General features: G+C 40.3%; 3 protein-coding genes across 5 annotated transcripts in view; 1 reads left to right on the top strand and 2 right to left on the bottom strand.

Annotated features, from left to right (window-relative positions):
• The window catches only part of mad1l1 (mitotic arrest deficient 1 like 1), a 51,559-nt gene extending 43,882 nt beyond the window's left edge, over positions 1–7,677 (bottom strand). The window contains exons 1-8 of one of the 2 annotated variants that reach the window (XM_030780524.1): positions 7,531–7,677; positions 4,997–5,137; positions 4,092–4,271; positions 3,868–3,992; positions 3,642–3,723; positions 3,412–3,542; positions 2,931–3,045; positions 2,537–2,598 (exon numbers count right to left, since the gene is read on the bottom strand). In XM_030780524.1, the coding sequence (XP_030636384.1) occupies positions 2,537–2,598; positions 2,931–3,045; positions 3,412–3,542; positions 3,642–3,723; positions 3,868–3,992; positions 4,092–4,271; positions 4,997–5,137; positions 7,531–7,677 (983 nt within the window). The remainder of the gene's footprint in view (positions 1–2,536; positions 2,599–2,930; positions 3,046–3,411; positions 3,543–3,641; positions 3,724–3,867; positions 3,993–4,091; positions 4,272–4,996; positions 5,138–7,530) is intronic. The other variant, XM_030780525.1, reaches the window with a different exon arrangement.
• A 2,696-nt stretch (positions 7,678–10,373) lies between these two features.
• On the top strand, positions 10,374–15,448 carry pmm2 (phosphomannomutase 2). The gene is made up of 8 exons (XM_030780162.1): positions 10,374–10,542; positions 11,177–11,288; positions 11,473–11,549; positions 11,758–11,849; positions 12,384–12,483; positions 12,887–12,962; positions 13,097–13,212; positions 13,917–15,448. Exons 1-8 carry the CDS (start codon positions 10,468–10,470, stop codon positions 14,019–14,021), a joined length of 753 nt encoding a protein of 250 aa, XP_030636022.1. The 5' UTR covers positions 10,374–10,467; the 3' UTR covers positions 14,022–15,448.
• A 1,600-nt stretch (positions 15,449–17,048) lies between these two features.
• Positions 17,049–21,416, bottom strand: ints15 (integrator complex subunit 15). 2 transcript variants are annotated; one of them, XM_030780459.1, is made up of 9 exons: positions 21,340–21,416; positions 20,409–20,608; positions 19,873–20,094; positions 19,452–19,617; positions 18,768–19,069; positions 18,110–18,311; positions 17,964–18,003; positions 17,693–17,768; positions 17,049–17,629 (listed from the first exon to the last, which is right to left on the bottom strand). In XM_030780459.1, the coding sequence occupies exons 2-9, from the start codon at positions 20,604–20,606 to the stop codon at positions 17,483–17,485; spliced, it is 1,353 nt and encodes a 450-aa protein (XP_030636319.1). In that variant the 5' UTR covers positions 20,607–20,608; positions 21,340–21,416; the 3' UTR covers positions 17,049–17,482. The 2 variants fall into 2 exon arrangements, with proteins under 2 accessions (XP_030636319.1, XP_030636318.1); XM_030780458.1 differs by having other exon boundaries at positions 17,049–17,768.
• Between the last annotated feature and the right edge of the window lie 53 nt (positions 21,417–21,469).

The raw sequence follows: 21,469 nt of genomic DNA, 5'->3' as shown, positions 1-21,469 counted from the left end.
TTTGCCACATCATCCAAGCTCACGCTGCGACAGACTTGAAACTTGTGAAAACTATTCTACCTCGTCAACTCCCCCATTGCTGGGGTACAAAAAAATTAAAAAAAAAAAAAAAGAAAAAAAAGGCCAAACCAAACTGATAGCAGTGATTTCCATGGAAAGCGTGGCAAAATAAGAAGGTCACATTTGAGATGATTTGCGTTACAATAAAAAAGTCTCAGGCCTTCGTTTTATTTGTGTTTTTAATGATTAGATGTACGAGTGCAGGTCGAGATACTAGGTGAATGAGAGGATTTTATACAGTCTGAAAAAAGAAAAACGAGCAAGGTTAAAAGATACTCTTTAAATTATAGTTTTCTGTTCCATCTAAATGCTTTCAAAACAAACACTATTCTGGACTCAGAATACAGCTGTTGTGAATGGCCTTGTTGAGGTAACTCAGGACTATCAGGGTGGGTGGGTGTGTGTGTGGGGGGGGCCTGTATGTTTGGAAAAAAAAAATGACAGTCCACCTCACTCAGAGGCAGAAATAATGAAGCAGACAACAGTATTTAGAATGACGTTGAACAATCTGAGCAAAAACAATTTAATCTGACATTCTAATCAGAAATAAAAAGGGATATTAACACAGTGATGATGGAAACAATTTAGGTACGTGACATTTGATGCTAATAACCATTATGACATAATAAATGCACGCTCATTTTCACACGCTCCCTGACTCGCTCCGCTCACACACACAGACACACACAGACACACCAAGCTATTAGCCTAACCATTAAAAGACAATTTATACACGTCTAGAAATGAAGGCTGGAGCATGATGCTGCCAAGTCATTGTAGAGAGGGAAAATGTACTTCTTTCTACAGCGATGGTTAAATGAGATAATACAGGTAACAAAAGGAACCACACAATAGTGAGAAATAACAAAACTACTTTAAAAATAACACCATTATTTCAAATTTTGCTCAAACATATTTTCTTGTCTCTCCTAAAAATGGATCAGAAATTCCCTGCGAAGGACTGTCATAGACTCACATACATCTCCAGTCTGAGTGTAGTGTTTTACTCTGTTTAAACGACTCCAAAGAGTGGCCTACTGCTGTATGGAGTGCTTCACATGCCTTTCATAGTATAGATTTATCATAGGGAAGTTTTTACAAGGTTTCAAATCAACCAGCTAGACTGTGTTTGATAACTGACACACACACACACACACACACACACACACAGGCAGAGCCTTAGAGTCTCTCAGGTCATCAGTTTGACAGCACCTGTCTTCTGAGTAGTCTTCTCCCAAATGACTGTGTTGAAGTATCCTAATCAGTAAGACAGGATATGAGGCAGGATGATGCTTATGAATACAAGCCTGATTATCTGAGTGCTCAGAATGGGGCTTCACTGACAGATACTTCCATAGTCAAACCACAGGGTGTGTCCGCTTAGTTGTCTGTGTAGTGTGTGTGTGAATATGTGTGTGCCCTTAAACATGACTTTGTGGGTATGACCAATCCTTTGGAGAGAAACAGTCAGCAGACAATTTTGGGGGTGGGGGGGGCTACACAGTTAAAGCTTGATTGACAGATTGCTCCCCCCACCACCACATATACACACACACACACACGGCTATTGAGGGAAATGCCGGGTACAAAAGAAAGTCTCTTAGCTAGTTTTGGATGATGATGTTCTATGTATTCAAAATTAAAATCTTTCATTAAAAAAAGTGAAAAAAAATGTTAATTATTTTTGAAGTAAACAATTGAATTAAAAAGAAATGAATCTTTCCCTAAGTCACATCGAGCAAATGTGTTATGATCTCGATAAGAGTAGTTATTATATGCTGGTATACAAGCATCGATAAGAGGCTTAACTTAGATGGCTAGGGACAGTATTCTATTAATCAGCCTATTCTGCAAACTCACACGGATTCTCTCATTAGAGATTCACAGAGTGTGTGTGTGTGCGTGTTTGTTTGTGTGGTGCCAGTTTGTTGTGCCAGACTCATCAAGGCTTTGCAGAAAGGCGTAGAGAAGCACTGAGTTGTGAGAGTGTATAGTTGCTTTTCCACCCACTCATCCTATTCTGAAAGCCATTAATGAGAGAGCGATTGCACATTTCCACATGACTAGTAAAGCACATCACTGTCCCTCTTTCTCTCTCTCTCTCTCTCTGTCACACACTCCATTCCTTAAACACACACACTGTCTCTACCTAAAACCCAGAGTCACATTCATACAAAGGTCTTATTCCTTGGGGTGTATGCATAGGGATCAAATAACTTTTTGTCACACCTGACAACTAACCTTAATGTTAGTCACACTCACACACAAACTGGTTTAAGGGGAATGCTTCTGAATTCTGATCCAAAGGCACATCTGCTTCTCTAGACCTAGAGCTCCCCCTATAGGCCAATTCTAGCATCGCAATCCACAAGATTCATTCATTAGTCTACCTAATGGAGAGAGGAGCGAGACCAAATGGAAATCTTTGGTTTAATAGACCTTGTGGTGAAGAATTGTTTAAAAATGGTTTAATCACCTGATGTTGAGTCCAGTGGTTTGGCCAATGTCCTCCCAGGCCTTCAGCTTCAATTCAAGCTTCTGTTGGACAAGCACAGTCACGGATGTATAAACAATTACAGTCAAACCTTTACGTCCATAATGTGCCACACTGAAAAAGACCTGACCTTCAGATCTGGAACTGGTTACTTTCAGGTCTGGTGCTGAGAGGACTCATTCAAAGGACTACTCAAAGGACTTTCTGAATCCACATATTTGGACATTTTGGACTGTCCATTCAGCTTTACGTTTTGGTCATATTAAAGGGAAATCTTTGGGATATTTAACACAGGAGCTTTTTCGTGTGGCACTGTGAAGTGGTGGTGTTGAGGTGTGTGTGTGTGTATGTGTGTGTGTGTGTGTGTGTATGTTACCTCCTTTTCTAACTCCAGATTAACCATGTCCTCCTTCACTTTCTCCATCCTTTTCAGCTTCTTCCTCAGTCCCTCTGTTTCTTCCTTCAGTAAACTGCTGTTCTCTTTTGTCTCTCTGCAAAAGAAGAATAAATGACACAGGGATAAAACATATATATACTGCTACTCTTCCCTAATGTGCTGTTCTAGTTTTACCTGAACAGGTCTGGACAAATTGCTTGTTCTATCACTATGGTTTGGCATAAGGTGCTTACACCACTCTGTTCTGTGATTGGCTGTTGCATAAGATACCTACATCCCTCTGCTCTGTTACTGGATGCTGCATCAGGTTCTCTGTTCTGTGATTGGATGGAACTTACAGTACCTGTGCTGTTCTGTTCTTGGCTGATAACCAAAGAGCATAAATATGGCACGCGCAAACTAAAACTAGCACACTCTGAAAGTTTTTTCTTTTTCTTTCACCTCAGCGTTTGTCTGATACCTGAGGTAGGCATTTTCTTCCCTGAGTCGTTTGACCTCTCTTTCCAAATCTGGCAGTCTAGCCACTTCAGTCTTCATATTCTTCACAATGACTGAGTCTTGTTCCTGCAAAGCCAAACGCCTTTCCAACTCCTACACGGAGAGAGAGTGAGAGGGACAAAGGTAATGCAGGGTGACAACACTGACTGCAAGCCACTAAACACGTGTGATGTCAACCTGTTGAAACACTACCTTGATCTTCAGTTCACTCTCTGTGCTGGAAAACTGAGACGTCTGGAGACTCTGGTACCTCTGACTGAGCTCCTGGTACTTTCTGCAGGAGTCAGAAAACCACATTAGCGTCAGTGTGATATATGTGTTTGTAAATCATTAACCTTACCGATGAGGCTTGACACAGGAAGGTGTGTGTGTGTGTGTGTGTGTGTGTGTGTGTGTGTGTGAGTGTGTTTGTTCAGACCTGCGCTGTAGCTCCGACTGCTCCTGCAGGGCCTGGTTCTCTAAGGTCTGTGTGGAGAGTTTGGATTCCTGGGTTTGAAGCTGCTGATTCAGCCCCCTCAATTCATCTCTCAAAGCACTAATGGTCTATAGGATAAACACACACTCACAATGATTAAACTAGCGTTCTCACACACACACACACACACATTGTCACTCTCTTTTTCTCTCTCATTCTCTCTATACCTGGTTGGCCTCAGTGAGTTTGCTATCCTTCTCATCGACTTTCTTGTGGAGTTCCTCTATGCTGTGTTTCAAGGCCTTGTTGTTTTCAACCTGTTCACTGAGTGCTTGTCCTGCGTCTGCCTCCCTGTCCTCCAAACGCCGGATTCTCGTCAGCAGATCCTGGTTCCGGTCCACCTCCCTCTGCAGACACACAAGCATGACATTAGAACAACCATTAGACCACATCTTCACTGCCTGACATTAACAGCACCCTACTGCTGTTCCCAACCTCTCACAAATGATCCAGTCAGCTTATCTGCTTCTCAAAATCCATATCAATGATCTAGTTCATGCATACAAAATTCAGTGATATAAGGAATGTTCTAAACTTCATCTGTTATTTCTTTAGCTGACACCAGAAGTTGCACACCTCTAGAGCTCCTTTGGGATTAAGTCATAAGCTGTGAAATGTGGGTTTCAAACCCAAAACCATCAAGGGAAGATACTGAGCAACTGCACAGAGCACGTAGCATGATCTGACAGTGTTAAGAATCTCCAGCAGCTTATTGTCATTAGGAACAAGCGAGTCAATACTGGCCAAACAACAACAACAACAACAACAACAGCAGCAGCAAAAAAAAAAAAATGAAACATGATAAGCAAAACAAAAGCCAAAGAAATCAGTCTAATAAATTAAAAGTAGTTAGAAACTTATTCTGATTTGTAACGGGTCCTGTTGCCTCCATTTTAATTGAGTCCATTTCTGATTAAGCCCTTTACTAAGAATTAAGTGCAACGTGTATCGTTGATAAATACTGCATTTTCACAACGACACACAATAAAAAGTCTGACACAAAACTGCACTGTGTATGTAGGCACACCATTCGATAACAGTCACCCTGCCTGTTGTCTATAGAGTGCAGTACCTGTAAGTCTCTGGAGCTGAGGTGGGCGGCTTTTTCCAGCTCAATCCGAGCGCGTTTGTGGCTCAGCTCCATCTGCTGTTTCTCCTGAGTCAGCTGCAGGAGGTTCGTGTGAGAATGGATCCTCTCTGCAGCCTCCTCCATCTACACGAAAACAACAAAACTTGATTATTTCCAAAATTCACAGTGCACTGAAGAAAGCCAAACTGCACACACGCACCCAGCTCACAACACTCCACTAGAGTTCATTATGACTTTGTAAGGTCCTATGGGTATACGTTATTGAACTGAACAACTTTGAGTGAGTTTTTGGATTAAAAACTTGCTGAATAACGGAACTGTTTCAATTAATTTTTCCCTTTTTAATCAGTGTTTAATGACTGTTTGTGTGCGTGGTTGATAAACTTCACATGTGGAGAGCCTGCTGATCCCCTCTAGACCACTGTGTCAGATTAAAAACACCAGTGAACAAGAAACATGAGTCAGAATCCTGGTCTACGACATGAAAGCAGCTGTTTGTTCTGTTCATAAATGCAGGGGCGGACAGTAACGAAGTACATTTACTTGAGTATTGTACTTAAGTACATTTTTCGAGTATCTGTACTTTACTTGAGTGTTATTTTTTTTGGAAACTTATGACTTTCTCCACTACATTTGAAATACAAATATTGTACTTTTCACTCCACTACATTTCTATGAAGGTTCTTGTTACTTTAACGCATAGCTTTGAAGTCAGCAGACGAATTTTCTTTTCTAAAATGCGATAGGCCATATTGGTTTTTCCCCTGTGATGAACACAATCACAGTAAACTGCTCCAATGCTGTCAGTCAAGTGCGTGCTGCATTTTTTTTAACAACTGAACTTGGCGGTTTTACTGATGGCTACTACAATGGAAGATAAAGATGATAAGGATAAAGGTTCCTCACCAGAGAAGCCATGGCCATATCTTAAGTCCATGTCTGAGATTTTTTAAATCAACTGGTTTCCAAGCAAATTGCTTCCCGTATGCATTCGCGCGCTGTGTTCGCCTAACACTTACAATTATTTGCCACAGTAGATATGAGATGTGACTTGAAAATTGCGATTTATATGTTTGTGAATGTGTGACGAATCTGGTGACAGAGGCAGACCACAACTTCTACTGTTAACACAGTGCGTGAACATGTACAGAAACCAGTTGGCTTGAAAACCATTTGGGGCATAACACCGGATCCTGTGTGAATCCACTGCTGATGCATACTAATAGTTAGCTAGCGAAAATGCCAAGTTAACGTTACTGACAAAAATCCTTTCAGAGAATATATGTTTTAATTTTGTCAGGTAAACACAGTAATATTTGTAAAGTCAGCGGATTCACGTAGGACCCGGTCCCAATAGGACGAGGGGGGCGGGAATCAAGCGGTGATGATGGTCATCCCTCTGTTTCACATTTCAGACAATGCTATGTAGTAGAAGTAAAATTAACCTAGCCTACAACATTATGACGCGTTTATCCTTTTAAGGCCAATCTGAGTTAACCTAGTGCCTGTTTAACTGAAGCTATACACAGTCTTTTATAGAGGAAGCATTTGGTTCAACTGTGTTTCTATAGGCTTTGTAGCATATTCCACAAGCTTTTTATTCTACAGGTTCTACAAGCAAGTCAGTGCATTCAGTAGGTTGTTTCAGAGTCATTAGACTCTGTAAATGCATTGTTGCAACAATACAACAAGGCGATGACATTAAAAAGAAAATGTACTTTTGAATACTTAAGTATTTTTAAAAGCAAGTACTCCAGTACTTTAACTCAAGTAAAAATTGAACAGAACAACTTTTACTTGTATTGGAGTAATATTTGACCAGGAGTATCTATACTTTTACTCAAGTAATGGAGTTGTTTACTTTGTCCACCTCTGCATAAATGTGAGGTTTTTGTTTAGTGTATGTTCAATACTGTCTGAGGAACACATTATGAAGCTCCCTAATACTTAATCCAATCAAATGCACATGAATTGAAGAGAATTATTCTTAACAAACTGTTCCTCAAAGGCAAACTGAGCATGCTCAAGAGAAAAAAATAAACCCAAAACAAAACACAAGCTCTGAAGTGGAGGGTCACAAATGATCTGTTTGTGCACTTCCAAACCAGGCCTGAAAATACACCATCTGTCAAACATTTACTTTCTCTGAGCACTTCTTCCACACAAAACACACCTGAAAAACTGCAATGTTGTAGCTCACTGTACTGTCATCATTTCCCCAAAATTTCTTTACTTTGACAGTATTGTAATTCCTCAAATTGTATCTACTCAAGTCTATGCTGGGAATTACCTATTTGTGCTTGAACAATAATCTGTCGTTCAGCCTGAAACCTCATATCCAACTACATCATTTACATGTTGCACTTATCATGACCATAAAAAGTTTTCTCCTTAACATCATAAACGCTGAGACTAAAACTGAGGTCTTCAGTTTGTAATTACTTGGGAAGGAGCATATCAATGAGCACACCAAGTACACGATAGAGCAAAACAAAGTAGGCTTAGATATGACAAACCTCTAGTCTTTGAGTGTAGAGCTTCTGTAGATCACTTCTGCCGTATGCAGGCCCCGCTTCCGACAGAGACCGGTCTGGGCGAGTTATGAAGTTCTTAAAAGACTTAAGTGTTGAAAAAACGGTGGTGTCGTCCTCCAAATCGTCCATTGTGATTCGAGAGAATCCTGAAAATACAACCACTGACTTTAACGCCTCATACCACAAAAGAACACCATCAAATCTTTTTGTGTACAGATGGTCTAAGACCTGCAATCGTGACACGATCGTTTTTCTCCTTGGGTGCCAAGAACAAGATCTGTAAATGAACCTAAAAGACCTCTGTTGCTAAAATTTCCTTTTTCCTTTGAAGTCACGTTTCTTGCTTTGGTTAAAACTGCATAGTGGCTGGGTTCGCAAAAATCAGTGCGGTTTATTTACATTTTTCTGGCTAATCAGATACCACTGCCAGTAAACAAGGGCAATGTTTACTTCATTACAAAAAACACGCAAGGGTTCAGAACCCACTCGTGGGATATCCAACCCTTTCAAAACAAACGTGTTTTATGGATTAGCTAAACATATTAACTTATCTAACCTAGCTATATCGATTTACGCCTCAACCCGGGACTCGCTTTTGAACGATATCAAACACGACAAGTAAGAACACGGACTCAAAGCTCAACTGGCTAGCTGCCGTTAAATGGACAGTCGAACTGGCAAAAAAGATGCATGAGCTCAGTAACCGTTCAAAGGACATTTACAAAATATACGAGCCGGGATATATGTATGTGACTCAACAAGAGTCTGCGCCTCTTTTTTAAAAAATTACTACCATAACAATCCCAACATACCTCAACTTCAACTCTGAGCAACTTCGTCTTGTATCTCCCTCCGTTAGTACTCACTTCCGCTCATGTTTTCATGGTTTTAAAGTGTGTGAGTAGACTCATCGCGCCCTCTTCTGCAGTGGAACGGGCCTTGACGTGCGGTGACGAGAGCGTGCACGAACTGAAACCGATGCAAAAACTTGCCAATTATGCTTCAATTTACAAACAAAACCCATCCTGTTTTGCAAATACATCATACGACAAACAAACAAAAATAGTGCAGCTCACTTTGCAAATATATGACGCGATAAAAAAAAATGCATGTTCACAAATACAAAGAGTTCGTAAATAAACAACAAATGCTCTGCAGACATAGATTAGATCTTTGCAAACCCACTAGTCCTACTTGTGAGTAATGTGACTTTTGGCACAGGTTTCTCGCAAATCTGAAACGGCTTTGCAAATACGCAAACCGTTTTATTGGAGCCTTTGACATCTTGATGCCACAGTGGTAGAGTAGCACATGACATCTCCATGGACTTTTATTTTCAAACGGGGACTGGGGACGAAGACGAAGAGAGGGGGAGAGGACAAAAACTGTTTTTTTTTTTTTTCTTTTTTGGATGGACCTGTACTTCGGAGTAAGGACTACTTTACGTTGGAGGGAGGTCAGCCGGTCGGTAGTTAGAATGTGGTATGTAGCCCGTTGAGTTGGTTGTGAACTGGAGTGCTCAATAAACTTTCAAGTTTATGAATTCAACTAAACTCCGTGTCAGGTGTACGTTGGATGCCCCCCAGATATTTTAGCCATTACAGTAGCAGATCAGCTATGTGATCTGAAGGGGTTTACAACTGGCATTTAATTTGAATGGGTTTAAGAGAGCAAGGTGGGCTTTCTTGGAAAATAAGCCCCTCATTTTAGTTATTTTGTGCATGTGAATCATAAACCTAAAGGAACAGTACACAGAACATGCAAAGTAAGGTACTGTTAACCTTTAATATCTTTAACTTTGGTCCATGTTCCCTGAATACTTCCAGGTTTCCATCACTGTCCTGCTTTTACCTGTTTTTATGCAATATAGATGTATGGGCATGTAATTCTGCAATAGAAGTATGGTCATTATAAAGCTGATAAGTTTCTCCAGTCCTCTTCAGGCCACCTGTACACGGATAAATACACGTATAAACAAAAAATTAATTTGCTTCATCGCCATTTTTTTCTGGATATTGACGCCAGGTTAGAAACAAACCAAGATGCACACCAAGAAACAAGTACATTTTAAGACTTTTCAAACATAAAAAATAAGATGTACAAAGATATATGTTCATTATTTCAGTGGTAAGACCTTTTATTGTGTGTTACTGCTTTGATTGTAAATACTGGACTTTGGAGCATTAAAAGAATGACACAGGAAGAAGCACCAAGCCCCTGAAGTCTAAACTGCTCTTCACTGTCAGTACACAAGGAGAGAGCAGTCCTTTCCGCCACAGTCACTGATAGAAAATGCTAGGCTGTTTGCCATGGCTATCGAATCTCCAAATGATGGACACAGACACAGTTAGGTGGTCCAGCAACAGTTTAAAATACACGTTTGTATTTGTACGAATTGTTAATTGTTGTTATTTTGCAAAAATTTTTACATCTGAATGTAAATAAACAAATGACACAATTTTCAACCATATCTGTCTAACAAAAGAACTTAGCTGTTATAAATATTTAGTTGTTAAAATTCACCACCTGGTAGAAGTTATAATAGTCTCACATTACTGTACAATATAAATTTAGTTTTAAGATCAAATAAGCTTTAAGATTGCTTCCATTAATGTTAAACATTTCGAAATTGTTTTCGAAACCTTAGATTAAATGACTACTGCCTGGTCTGCACTGATCACCAGCTGAAAGATGCACTTGAATGAAACAGTTGTGAATATGCGCAAAATACACGCAGTCAGGATTCAGAGGAGTGCAACCATAGAATCCAAGCCTCACTACACTTCCGACAATGCAAAAGCGGTGACGTTGCGAATAGCAGCAACAACTTCCCGTGCAGCTGAACGAAAGTTAATTCAAACACCTCAGCGTAGTAGTATACATTGAGAGAAAGCTAGTGATCGCTAACAGCTCTTGAATATGGCTCAGTCTGAAGTGGACACAACGACACTTTGCCTGTTTGATGTTGACGGCACGTTAACTGCAGCTCGACAAGTGAGTTAAAAAGGGTTTTCCGCTTCTTCGGTGTGCAGTGCCTAATATAGCCTAATGTTGTAATGTTAGATGCTACTGTATCTCTACTTAACATTTTGCAACAATTTCTCTAATGCCCAGGTAATTTCAGGACTAAATGTTTGCAGTAACCCTGTCGTTTACATTTCGGATATAAATGTCTGAATTAATTTGCTCCGTTTGGCAAACGTAGCCATAATTCATTGACTCTCCCTAAATTCTATTAGCGACAAATCAACGTGCTGTCGTTCAGGGTTGCCGTGTTTAATGTGCCTAGTGTCGGATAGTGACAGTGGTTACTTTGAAACTTTGTCTTTATTCTGTTCAGCATCTTTTTAAATCGTTTACGGTTGTCATTGATTGCTTGATGCTGACTGGTTGTAAACGTCAGCAGCATTTCGCAATGTATCTCCAACAAAGCATAACACAAAACTGAAACTATCACCAGTTATCCTTGTAGCGCAATTCCGCCACGTGAGTGCTGTCATCCGATCTGGTGTTACAGTGAGGGTTTCTAAATGTCATAGGTTGCGGGATGGTGAAATAAATCAACTATGTACAGTCCTGCTTCAAAGCAGTGACAACATTTAAATAGTGTATTTTAATGTCTGTGCAGAGGGTGACGCCGGTGATGCGAGAGTTCCTCACGCGACTCAGACAGAGAGTGAGAGTTGGTGTTGTCGGAGGCTCTGACCTGGACAAGATTAAAGAACAACTTGGGGAAGACAGTAAGTATCACACAAACACCACAAAACCAGGCTTCCTGGCGATATGAAAGAAAATTAATTAACAAATAAAAGTATTATTTAGTCGGAGTGGTTGTTTTTGCTGTTTGTCTTATTTGAGTGAGTGTTTTTACAATGTTAGTGTATGTCATTTTTCTGAGACAGATACGTTGTGTGTTTTTTATAGTTATTGATAAAGTGGATTATGTATTTGCTGAGAACGGATTGGTGGCCTACAGAATGGGCCAGCTGCACTCTGTACAGGTAAAGTGAATGTTAATTTGTAATGAACAATCCTTAGATTAGGATGCAGCCTCTTTAATATTGTAATCTGAGAATGAAGCTTAAATTTATGGGCATTTTATAATACAGACTCTGTGGGTTCAGAGGGTAAAGTATTTTAAGATACAAATCAGTTGATTAATTGATTTTGATGGGTATTGACAATGATTTTTTTTGTATTATTGATTAGAGCATTCAGGCATATATGGGAGAAGAGGTCCTGCAAGACTTTATCAACTTCTGCCTGGATTATATGGCAAAGATCAAACTGCCGAAGAAAAGGTGAAGAGGGTACACACACACACACACACCACTCATTTGTACTTGACTCTTAACATACACCTCAACATAAATCACTCCTCTTCTATGAGCTCATATTAGACAGCAATCCTTATTGTGGCCAGATATTGCCTCTCATGTAACTTTTATCTGTTCACTCACCTGGGCTGCCCCATTTTTCAAATGTGTAATATTCTTAAGCATGTTTTCCAAGAAAATGTCTTCAAAGCATTTGATGTTTTATGTCCTTCAAACATATTTTTCATATTGATGTCTACGTCTAGCCAATGTTGCTATTTTCCATTCAGTTTTTGTATTTGAAAGGAATAAAGAGTCAGATACATTAAGATGTCAGATACATTCACTTTTGAGGGTGTTTATTAAACAGGAAACAGCCTAATCTCAGACACAAACACACTCTCATTTCTGACCTTTTTTTGTTTTTGTTTTGTTTTGGGGTTTTTTGTGCCCATCATTATTAATAGCAGGTGTTGACACTGAAAAAGCTAAAGCCTTTGTCTGCCTTTGTCTTTGCAGGGGGACCTTTGTTGAGTTCCGTAATGGAATGCTCAACATCTCTCCGATTGGCCGGAGCTGCAGCCAACAGGAGCGAATAGAATTCTTTGAGCTTGACAAGGTTAGTGACACCCTGTCTTCTTGCCCTGTCACATAAAGACATTTAATCCAATCTATAGTTTTGTCACTTTCTTTGTTGTTCTTTGCAAACAATGCAGAGTATATCAAGTTTCTGAATGTCTTAGGAATGATTGTCATGTGACACAGAGACCTGTACAAAAAAATGCATGATAAGTCAATGAAAGAATTGAATTGCCTCAGTTATATGGTATAAGTCAGCTCCCAACTCCAAACTCTTGGTTTCTCTCTCTCTGAAAGTTACTTCTTAAGAAAGATGTAATGTGCTCTGAACCAGAATGAAGAATTCAGCGTGGATTAGAGAGGGGGAGAGACATTTTTAGTTTTCGTCATCATCCCTTTTACACTGGCTAATTTGTTCAGTTCCATCACTTTCTTTTTCACAGAAAGAGAAGATCAGAGAGAAGTTTGTTGCAGTTCTGAAAGAGGAGTTTGCCGGGAAAGGACTTGCTTTCTCTATTGGTGAGTGTGCGTGTGCGTGTGCGTGTGTGAGTGAGAGAGACGGGGAGAGAGTTGCTGTCAGTCTTGGAGAGAAAATAAAGACTTGTCTGTGTGTTTGACTGTGTCTGTACATTTTCTATATGTTGCATCTGTAGGTGGTCAGATCAGTTTCGACGTATTTCCAGAGGGCTGGGATAAACGCTACTGTTTGGGAATCTTGGAAAAGGATTCATACAAGACCATCCATTTCTTTGGAGACAAAACCAAACCAGTGAGTTGTTTGACCTATGTGTGATTTCAAAACTCTCTAACATACTCTGTGTTTCTTAATGAGTTTTTCTTTTCACCTCCCACCATTTTTCCTTAATGGACCTCAAGGCTAATTTATGCTTTGGAAGAAAAGCATCATATTACCTGTGTTGTTCGACAGTCACTAACCCAAAACCTAAGCATTTTAGGATTAGCAACAGTACATGTGTTGTTGCTATGGCAATCATGTTGAATCTGTTTTGATCTTCTTTTAATAGTCTCTCATCACAGCTCCAAGACACATGTAATGGTGCCTGCAACCTTACAAAACACCGTCGACAACTCTCCAAAAAAGCTGAATTGACAAAAAAAACACAAGTAGTTTAAATCATTATTTTACCACCTTTCTCACAAAGCATATATGAGCTTTTAGTGAACTGTCATCCACTAACAGATTACACTTGCAAAGATAAATTGGATGGGGTTGCCTTAGACTTGCCTCGACCCCCGCCCCCCCCCCCCCCGGTCGTTTTTTAAACCTTTTATTGATGTGGAAAGAGAGAATAGAGTATAACCTCACCATTCAGAAAATTATTCTCATAAGAGGAAAGCAAAAAGTCAGAAATTCTGTGGTGACTGCCCTTACTCATCTTGCCTTTATGGAAGAGTGTAAAAAAAAAAAAAACAAAAACAAGCAGTTTTTGTCTTTCTGTTTTGTGCGTGCAGGGGGGAAATGATTACGAGATCTACGCCGATCCTCGGACAGTCGGTCATGAGGTGACCTCACCTGAAGACACACAGCGTATTTGTGAGGGGCTCTTCCTCAGCTGAGACAGCATCACATCATCATCATCATCATCATCATCACTGTCGTCGTCATTGTCGTCATCATCATATATCACTGAAACCTAAACTGGTGGACAGTCTCTCATCACTTTTTTTTTTAGTTTCTCATTATCACCTGTTAACTGTCACTTTTAAGCCTAAAACATGACCTTTGACCCTTGATTCTTTATCTGAACTTAGACTATCAAGATGACCATCAAACCCAAACACGTAACCCCTGAATCAGATTGTAAAAGATAATCTAACATAACTACACATTAATCGTCAAACCATAACAAGACTCAAGGAGCCTTCAAATTGAGCCTTTAGCCTTTCTCTGAGTCATCTGAACATGGGTTGATTATGTTTATTTTTTTATAACCATATAAAGCAGAGATTTATTCTTAACCAAGTTATGTCTCTGACAAATCTGCTGCTTAACATATTTTGAGATCATTTCTCCTCAAAGCAGTGACCACGGACAGAAAAGATCAATGTCCTGTTAAGTTTAGAGACTTGAGGGAGAGATCTACACTAAATGAGCTCACAAACACTCACACGCACATCATTTTACACTGTAGTTATATAGTGTCATTTAGAGCCCTTGTGTCACTTGAGGTTACGGGACCTTGTGAAGGGTCAATGGCAAAGAGATGAAGAAGAGGGTATGAATGTTTCTTAAAGAATAGCAAGAGTCCTGGTTAAATGTTTATCTTTTTTTATCTTTCAGGTCTTTTTGCATCAAAGTTGAGTTCATGCATTTGAGCAAATGAACATTTGGTCTCTCTTAGCATGTTCAGGTCTTTTAAATTTCGCTCATAAGAAAGGAAGTCAGTACCTCAGTTAATGAACGGACAAGGGTGGCTTTTGTACCAGGGAAGGGATACGTATGAGATGGCTTTGGTCTGGGGTACCTTTAAAAGGCAGCTTTGTAGACTTTGGTGAACGGGTTATTTTAATTGGTGGGATTCAGGGCTTCACTGAAGGGGTTATTGAAGTGGACGTGATCATTGTGACTAAATCAGCCAATGATGCATTACTTGCATATGTACATCACTGGCACTGCATTAGTAAGGACCTGTTTTTGTGATTGACTGACCCTCTGTCCAGTCACAAATTGAGCTGCTGCCCATCCAGTCTGGCTGACTTGAGGCTTTTGTTAAATTGAAGGGCTGTTACTAAGAATCCATGACTAGATACTTTTTATCTGGTAATATTCTGTGTCAAAGTCTCCCTTTTTGTTCCGCTGCAGAGGTGTGCCAATCATAAAAAGAGCCTTTGAGAAGTAAAAATAAATGTAGACCTTGTTACAGAATGAGTGGGTTGTAATATGTGACAACTACTCCTAGTTCCATTTCACAAAACCCTTCACCAAGACAGACATTTGTTCATGGCTCTTTCAACCTACAGTCGAAATTGTTTTTGTATTTTTGTTTTTGTTTGTTTTGTGTTGGGGTTTTTTTGTTTTGTTTTCTAAAAATCAGTTCAGTTCATGAACATGTGGGTAGGGACATTTAAGTGTAAAATGTGAAATCAATCAAGTGTTGTATCAACTGCACATTGAGATGTGTTTAATGATTTATTTTAAAATAAATTTTCTTAATGATTATCATCCCTAGACTTCATTAAAACAAAGCTGTACTTTACATCCAACGTGAAATGTATTCTCAAATATCCATGCATAGACATATACAATATGTACGATGTTATATATAGAGAACATATTGTTTTGCATTGAGTAAACTAATTGAATCAGCTACACATCAACGCTGTATAGGGCCTTGCAATGAACATACGCTTGAACACCCACTTCAAAGTGTCCTGGAAATGAACACAAGGAAGCAGTTTGGCAGTTCATGTTGTGCTGTATTGTGTGAAAAGACTAGATAAAGACAGTTTTAGAAAGAAGCTTTGCTCCTCTACAGCTGTGTTACATCTCAAACCATGCACGCAACGAGCCAAATGTCCTCAATGACCCACGACACAAAGTCCCACTGGATGTAGCACACACATCACCACAGCTGCTTGTTCTGTACACATTATCACTGTGGGAAGGAGGACAGCACAGATCAGCACCAGATCAGCCACATCCCACACATTTTCAGTCACCTCTCAACGCCGTTAATAACTTACAGTAACCATACTCAATGTTATGTATCCCAAACACTTACAGTAGAGCTGAGTTTTCCCTGTCACAAAAAAAAAACCACGTATAAGAAAGCATAATGGTTCTATAAGACTGAAAATGAAAAATGTGTCGCTATTACGAACAAGAGCAGTATTAGCAGTAATGTTTTATTTTTCTTACATTTACAAAGTTTAGGTTCCATAAAAACATCACACGTTTACACAGCATGTATAAAATTGGTTTAATATGGAGGAAGGCCAAAGAAGACATTAACAGAGTTAAAACAAAGATACGGATTTTTGTTTATTCATAAAAGATAAATCATCACAGCTCATACCAGACAGGTAGTCATAGTACCTCTCATCTGATTGGTTGACAAGGTAAACCCCACTCCTTGGCTGTGGGTTGGTGTTTTTGTTTGTTTTGTTTTTTGACAGACAGTCCAAATGCCAAATTCAACTTCTTGATCATTCTAAATCATTCTTGACAAATTCTACAGGACAAAAACATCTGGTCTGAAGACAAAGAGGAAACAAATACTCAAAGTTAAATGCTGTCTATAAAAGTCTTTCATTACTCCAACAGCAGCATTCGCCAAAACTGGACGTCCACACATCATAATCCACAATCAACATCACACTGTTTCCACAGAAAGTGGTATAACATATGCTGTAAGGACAGTGTGAACTTATATAACTTATATAATGCCCAAACAAATGACTAGGTCTTGATATAAAGTTAGATTCCAACTCAAGGAGTACTCCCAGTCCATTTGAGCCAACAGATTTCCAAAACCAAAATCCTTGGGTGGATCTTCGTGATGACTTAGCTTATGGGACTAGAATGTAACTAAATGTAACTTAAATGTCTAATGGGTCATTGGTGTCATCCACTGTGTAGCCCTTAAGAGTTCAAAAAAGCTAGCTAGCGAGAGTACTTCCTATCTCTTCCCTTCCTTGCCTTGCTTGTGAGAACACAGAAAAATCCAACAAAAGGGTATTTTTAAAGAAATACAATATTTTGTCATCTTTTGTATTTTCAAACTGATTTTAATCAAATCTGATGATACAAAACCAACCCAGGCTGAAATACTAACTTTCCGTCAGCCCCTGGAGAACGAGTACTTTTATACCGTCAATGTGAATCCATAAAAAAAAAAAGATGAAAAAGGATACCACGCGTCTCTCCTTCTCCCCAGCCCTCGCATGCGAAGCAATCCATGTTCCACACGGTAGGTGTGTGCCTTTGTAAGTTAGTCTATAACTTGTGAAGACACACAAACACAGGTACAGACTGTAGAGTCAGTCTAAGGCAGAGCCTGTGTTCTGTCGGCTTGGCTTTAGCGTATAGGCCGGTATGGAAAGGTCATGGCTGCAGGGTGAAAGGCATGTGGAGACAGAGAAGAGTGCGTCGCGTGAGGCGTCAGTGGGCGATGAGGGGAGAGGGCCGGGTGTGCGGCGTGAGGAGAGAGAGCGGGGTGTGTGTTGTGTGTGGACAGGGCTGGGTGTGTGTTGTGGGGGGGCAGTGGGGAAGATCGGGGTGGGTGTATGTGGGGGTAGAAGTTTGATTGGTACGGGGCACCGTGAGTTGACTGGACAGGACCAGACATGACCAGCTGCAGCAAACTGTGACAGCAAAACAGACAACAACCATTTTAGAATGTTTTATACACACCACACACACACAACTTAACATGATATACACAATTTCTTTTTTCACTTTGTATTGCAATGTCTCCACCTTAAGAAAATGTAAATGCAATTCATATTTGAAGAAATGATATTAGGAGTGATATGTGGTGATTTGTTGTTGTCACTTACTTGTTATGTGGGAGTCTGGAACACAGAGTTCGCAAGTCCTCTGATTAAAAAAAAAACACACACACACACACACACAATTAAATTACTGAGTTTCCGTTATTACCGATAGATTTTCTAGGCCCAACCATCAAATAGGCTCCACCAACCTCTGGTGCACAGCAAGGCTCCGGTTGCCATAGCAACCTGCAAGGCCTGAGCCAGCCTGTCCAGAGCCAGCTGTATGTGGCTGGCGGCATGGAGCGGGTTCAGCTCCTCCACAAGACGGCTCACTTCCTCCATGAGAACCGCCACCGACTCCAGCTGCAGTACGGCCAGTCGACCCAAAAGGTTCTGCTCTGTGAGGTGGACCTGCACAGGAGAAAAAAACAAAAATAAACTAAATACTGTTACTTTCTCATAGTGGGTAAATGATGTCAGCGACATAAAGCAGTCCACAAAGGATGTGAGATATATATATTTTCAGTTTACCTTGTTCAGTGTTAGAAATACAAACAATGTTATGCATGTTGTCTTTATTACTGTTGGTGAGACTCTGAGTCTAGCACTGTAAAGTTTGGTTGGATGCATTACAGAGGGTAAGTGAAAAGGGTAAGTGAATATTAAAGTTCATCTCTTTTTTCAGTATGAGATCAACAGTGCATTCTCAGTGTGCAGGCTTAGTGCGACTAAACTGAAGAAAGTCAAGTATAGTTCCCATGTGCTGTAAACAAAACCACAGCACAGCACAATAATTCTTCCCTAGTGACTTCTGAGAACTGACAAGTATATATGTGTGTGTGTCTGTGTGCTGATTCCTGAAGGTACCTGAAGCATGAGGAAGACCTGAAGGACACTCAGGTGCAGTTTGGAGTACAACTCCTCACATCCCACCCCTTTCTCCTGTTCTCCGTGCCCATTGGTCAAAGACAGTTTTCTTCCCCTCTGATAGGCCAGTGGAGCTTTCACACACCAGCGAAGCAACCCCATAAGGGGCGTAACATCAAGGCCACCCAGTGGCAGGCTGGTGCCAAGGGGCATGTTAATCAAGGTGAGCAGGAGGAGCCGAGGGTCCTCAGTGACCCAGCCAACCACCATCTCCAACAGGGAAGGGGGCGGAGTCATATCCTCTACAAAAGACCAATAAAAAAAAAAATTAGATAATAGAACGGATCGTCAGACAGCCACACAACGTTCATAAACACACGGTGAAAAGAATATACATTAAGGTGGTAATATGGGCAGTTCAAAGGAGGGTAAAAAGAGATGGTATAAAGAGAATGAGAAAAAGAGGAGAGAGAAAGAAGCGCTCGGTGATAGACAAGCAAGGGAAGAGCTCAGGAGAGGGTAAAAAAGAAATGAACAAAGAGAGAGAGAGAAGAGGTAAGAGTGAGAATAAGAATAAGGAGAGAGAGGACCAAATACAAACAGAGGTTTAAAGACTAGAAGCAAGAGGAAAAACAGACAACCGGGTAAGAGAGAGAGAGAGAGCGAGGGAGAAGAGGAGTTTACCTGAGGACATGTCGTAGAGAGCCGTAACAGCAGTAATGAGCTGACAGCAGAAGCGGGGGCTGGCCGAACAGATGTTTTGCAAGGTGGAGAAAGAAGACGGAACCAGTGTGCAGTAATCATCCACCAACACGCGCGCCAAGCGCACACACCATGCCGAGTGGGATCGCTGCATGTACACGTACACACACACACACACACACATAAGAATGAATCGCAAGACCCAAATGGACAGATAATATGAAATTATATGTAGTGTGACACTGAACTGTGCTTAATTGAGCTACACTGTAGGTGATGAATCCTGTTACACTGAAAGAATCAAAATTTCCTGCTTTGTACCATGTACAGTGTTTGTAAAACCCATGTAATAACTGGTAAACATAAATAAAACAGTAAACCAGATGCTCTATAGGTGTTCTACCTGTAACCATGTGGCTGCACACTCCAAGATGGGCACCCGGCACACAGCTATTGCCATGGAGACCAGTTTGCCCAGCATTGCCATGCGGCTTTCATCGGCTTTATTTCCTTGGAGACTGAAGAGGGCGGAGAATATGACTTGACGAACTGCATCTTTGCTCTGCTCCTGGAAATAGCTGCACATGATCTCCAGCAACTGCAACTCCTGTACACAGCTCATCCTCTGACACACACACACACACACACACACACACACACACACACAAACAGCCGAGATATGACATATGAGTGAGGTATGTGTTACAGAAGCTATCTGGGTTTTTTGGTTTCTAACTAAGGACAAACCCAGAATGACTGCTTAACTTTTTACCATAAGCATTTTAAACAGATTTTTAAGTCAGTGGTTAGGGCAAAGTTAGTGCTTTATGGGGTTGGTTTTTCAATTTAATAGCTTATACTTGTCCCATCCAGTCCTATCAGAATCACAAACAAGGCTGTTCCTCACTCTTTTGATCGTACACTCTCGAATGTACTTACTTTTGGTGGGACGCTCCTATCCTTGGGAACATGGAAGATGAATTCCTCCACCAGGTCGATGGTACTCTTATCCAGAACCGGAGCGCCGGCCCCTGAGCTCTGTAGCGCGCTACCCAGCGAAATGTCCATATGGTACAGCACCTCCTTGGCCGCGCTGAGCGGATCCCGCCGCAGCAGTGAGTGTCGGATATCACTCATTTCTACAAAAAAATGATAAGTATCAATCTCAACCAAAAAACAAAAAAAGAAAAGAAAAACTTTGCAGTTATGTTATGTCTAACTAAACATTTATATCTGAGCCCATAATGCTGTATAGATGAGCCATAAACTCTTACATAAATGTCGTCTTTTCTTAGCGATGTGAGACGAAAGAAGATAATACAGAAGATGGAAGTATGTATATATTACAATCATACACATAGACTTCATCTTGTCAAAAGCGCTTGGCTATCGTAACTGACGAAAGAGAGATTAGGTACAACTTAAATATACGCTACACACCCCCAGTAAAATGAGTGTGCTAGTTAACATGAAATACACTTGACTCAAAGGTTGTTCTTTGCCTGTCTAAAATTTTTAAGTTGCCAGGTTGCTATATACACTGACCATCGCTGGCCAGCATCTTCCCAAAATTATGCCAGATCATGCCTCAGGCACCTTAGTACATACTGTACTTTAAACTGCCAAAACTATCCGTTTCCGTATTTGGAAAAAAAATGAAAAATTTCTGCAACCATGACAAAAGCAACATGCAAACACTGCTTAGCCTCCTTATATAAATCTCTTACTGCACCCACAAGCGTCGTTGTTGAAAGCTAGCTTTAAGAGAATGTAAGACATTAGTATGGAAATAGTGCATTGCGTAGACCTTTCATCTGCAACCGAAAAAATAACGATCAACAATGCTATTTAAAGAATACATCTACTTTACCTCAGCTGAATAATTCACTGTATTCAACACATTTTCCTCAAAGGTAACAAGCAGATATCTCAACGTACACAATCAGGTCTCGCACGACGTAAAATAAGTATGGATACCCAGGTAGGACATATTTCTTCTT

The sequence above is a fragment of the Chanos chanos genome, chromosome 7 (assembly GCF_902362185.1).
Source record: "Chanos chanos chromosome 7, fChaCha1.1, whole genome shotgun sequence".
NCBI lineage: Eukaryota > Metazoa > Chordata > Actinopteri > Gonorynchiformes > Chanidae > Chanos > Chanos chanos.
Note: the sequence above shows the minus strand (reverse complement) of the source record. Positions and strands in the feature narration are given on the sequence as shown.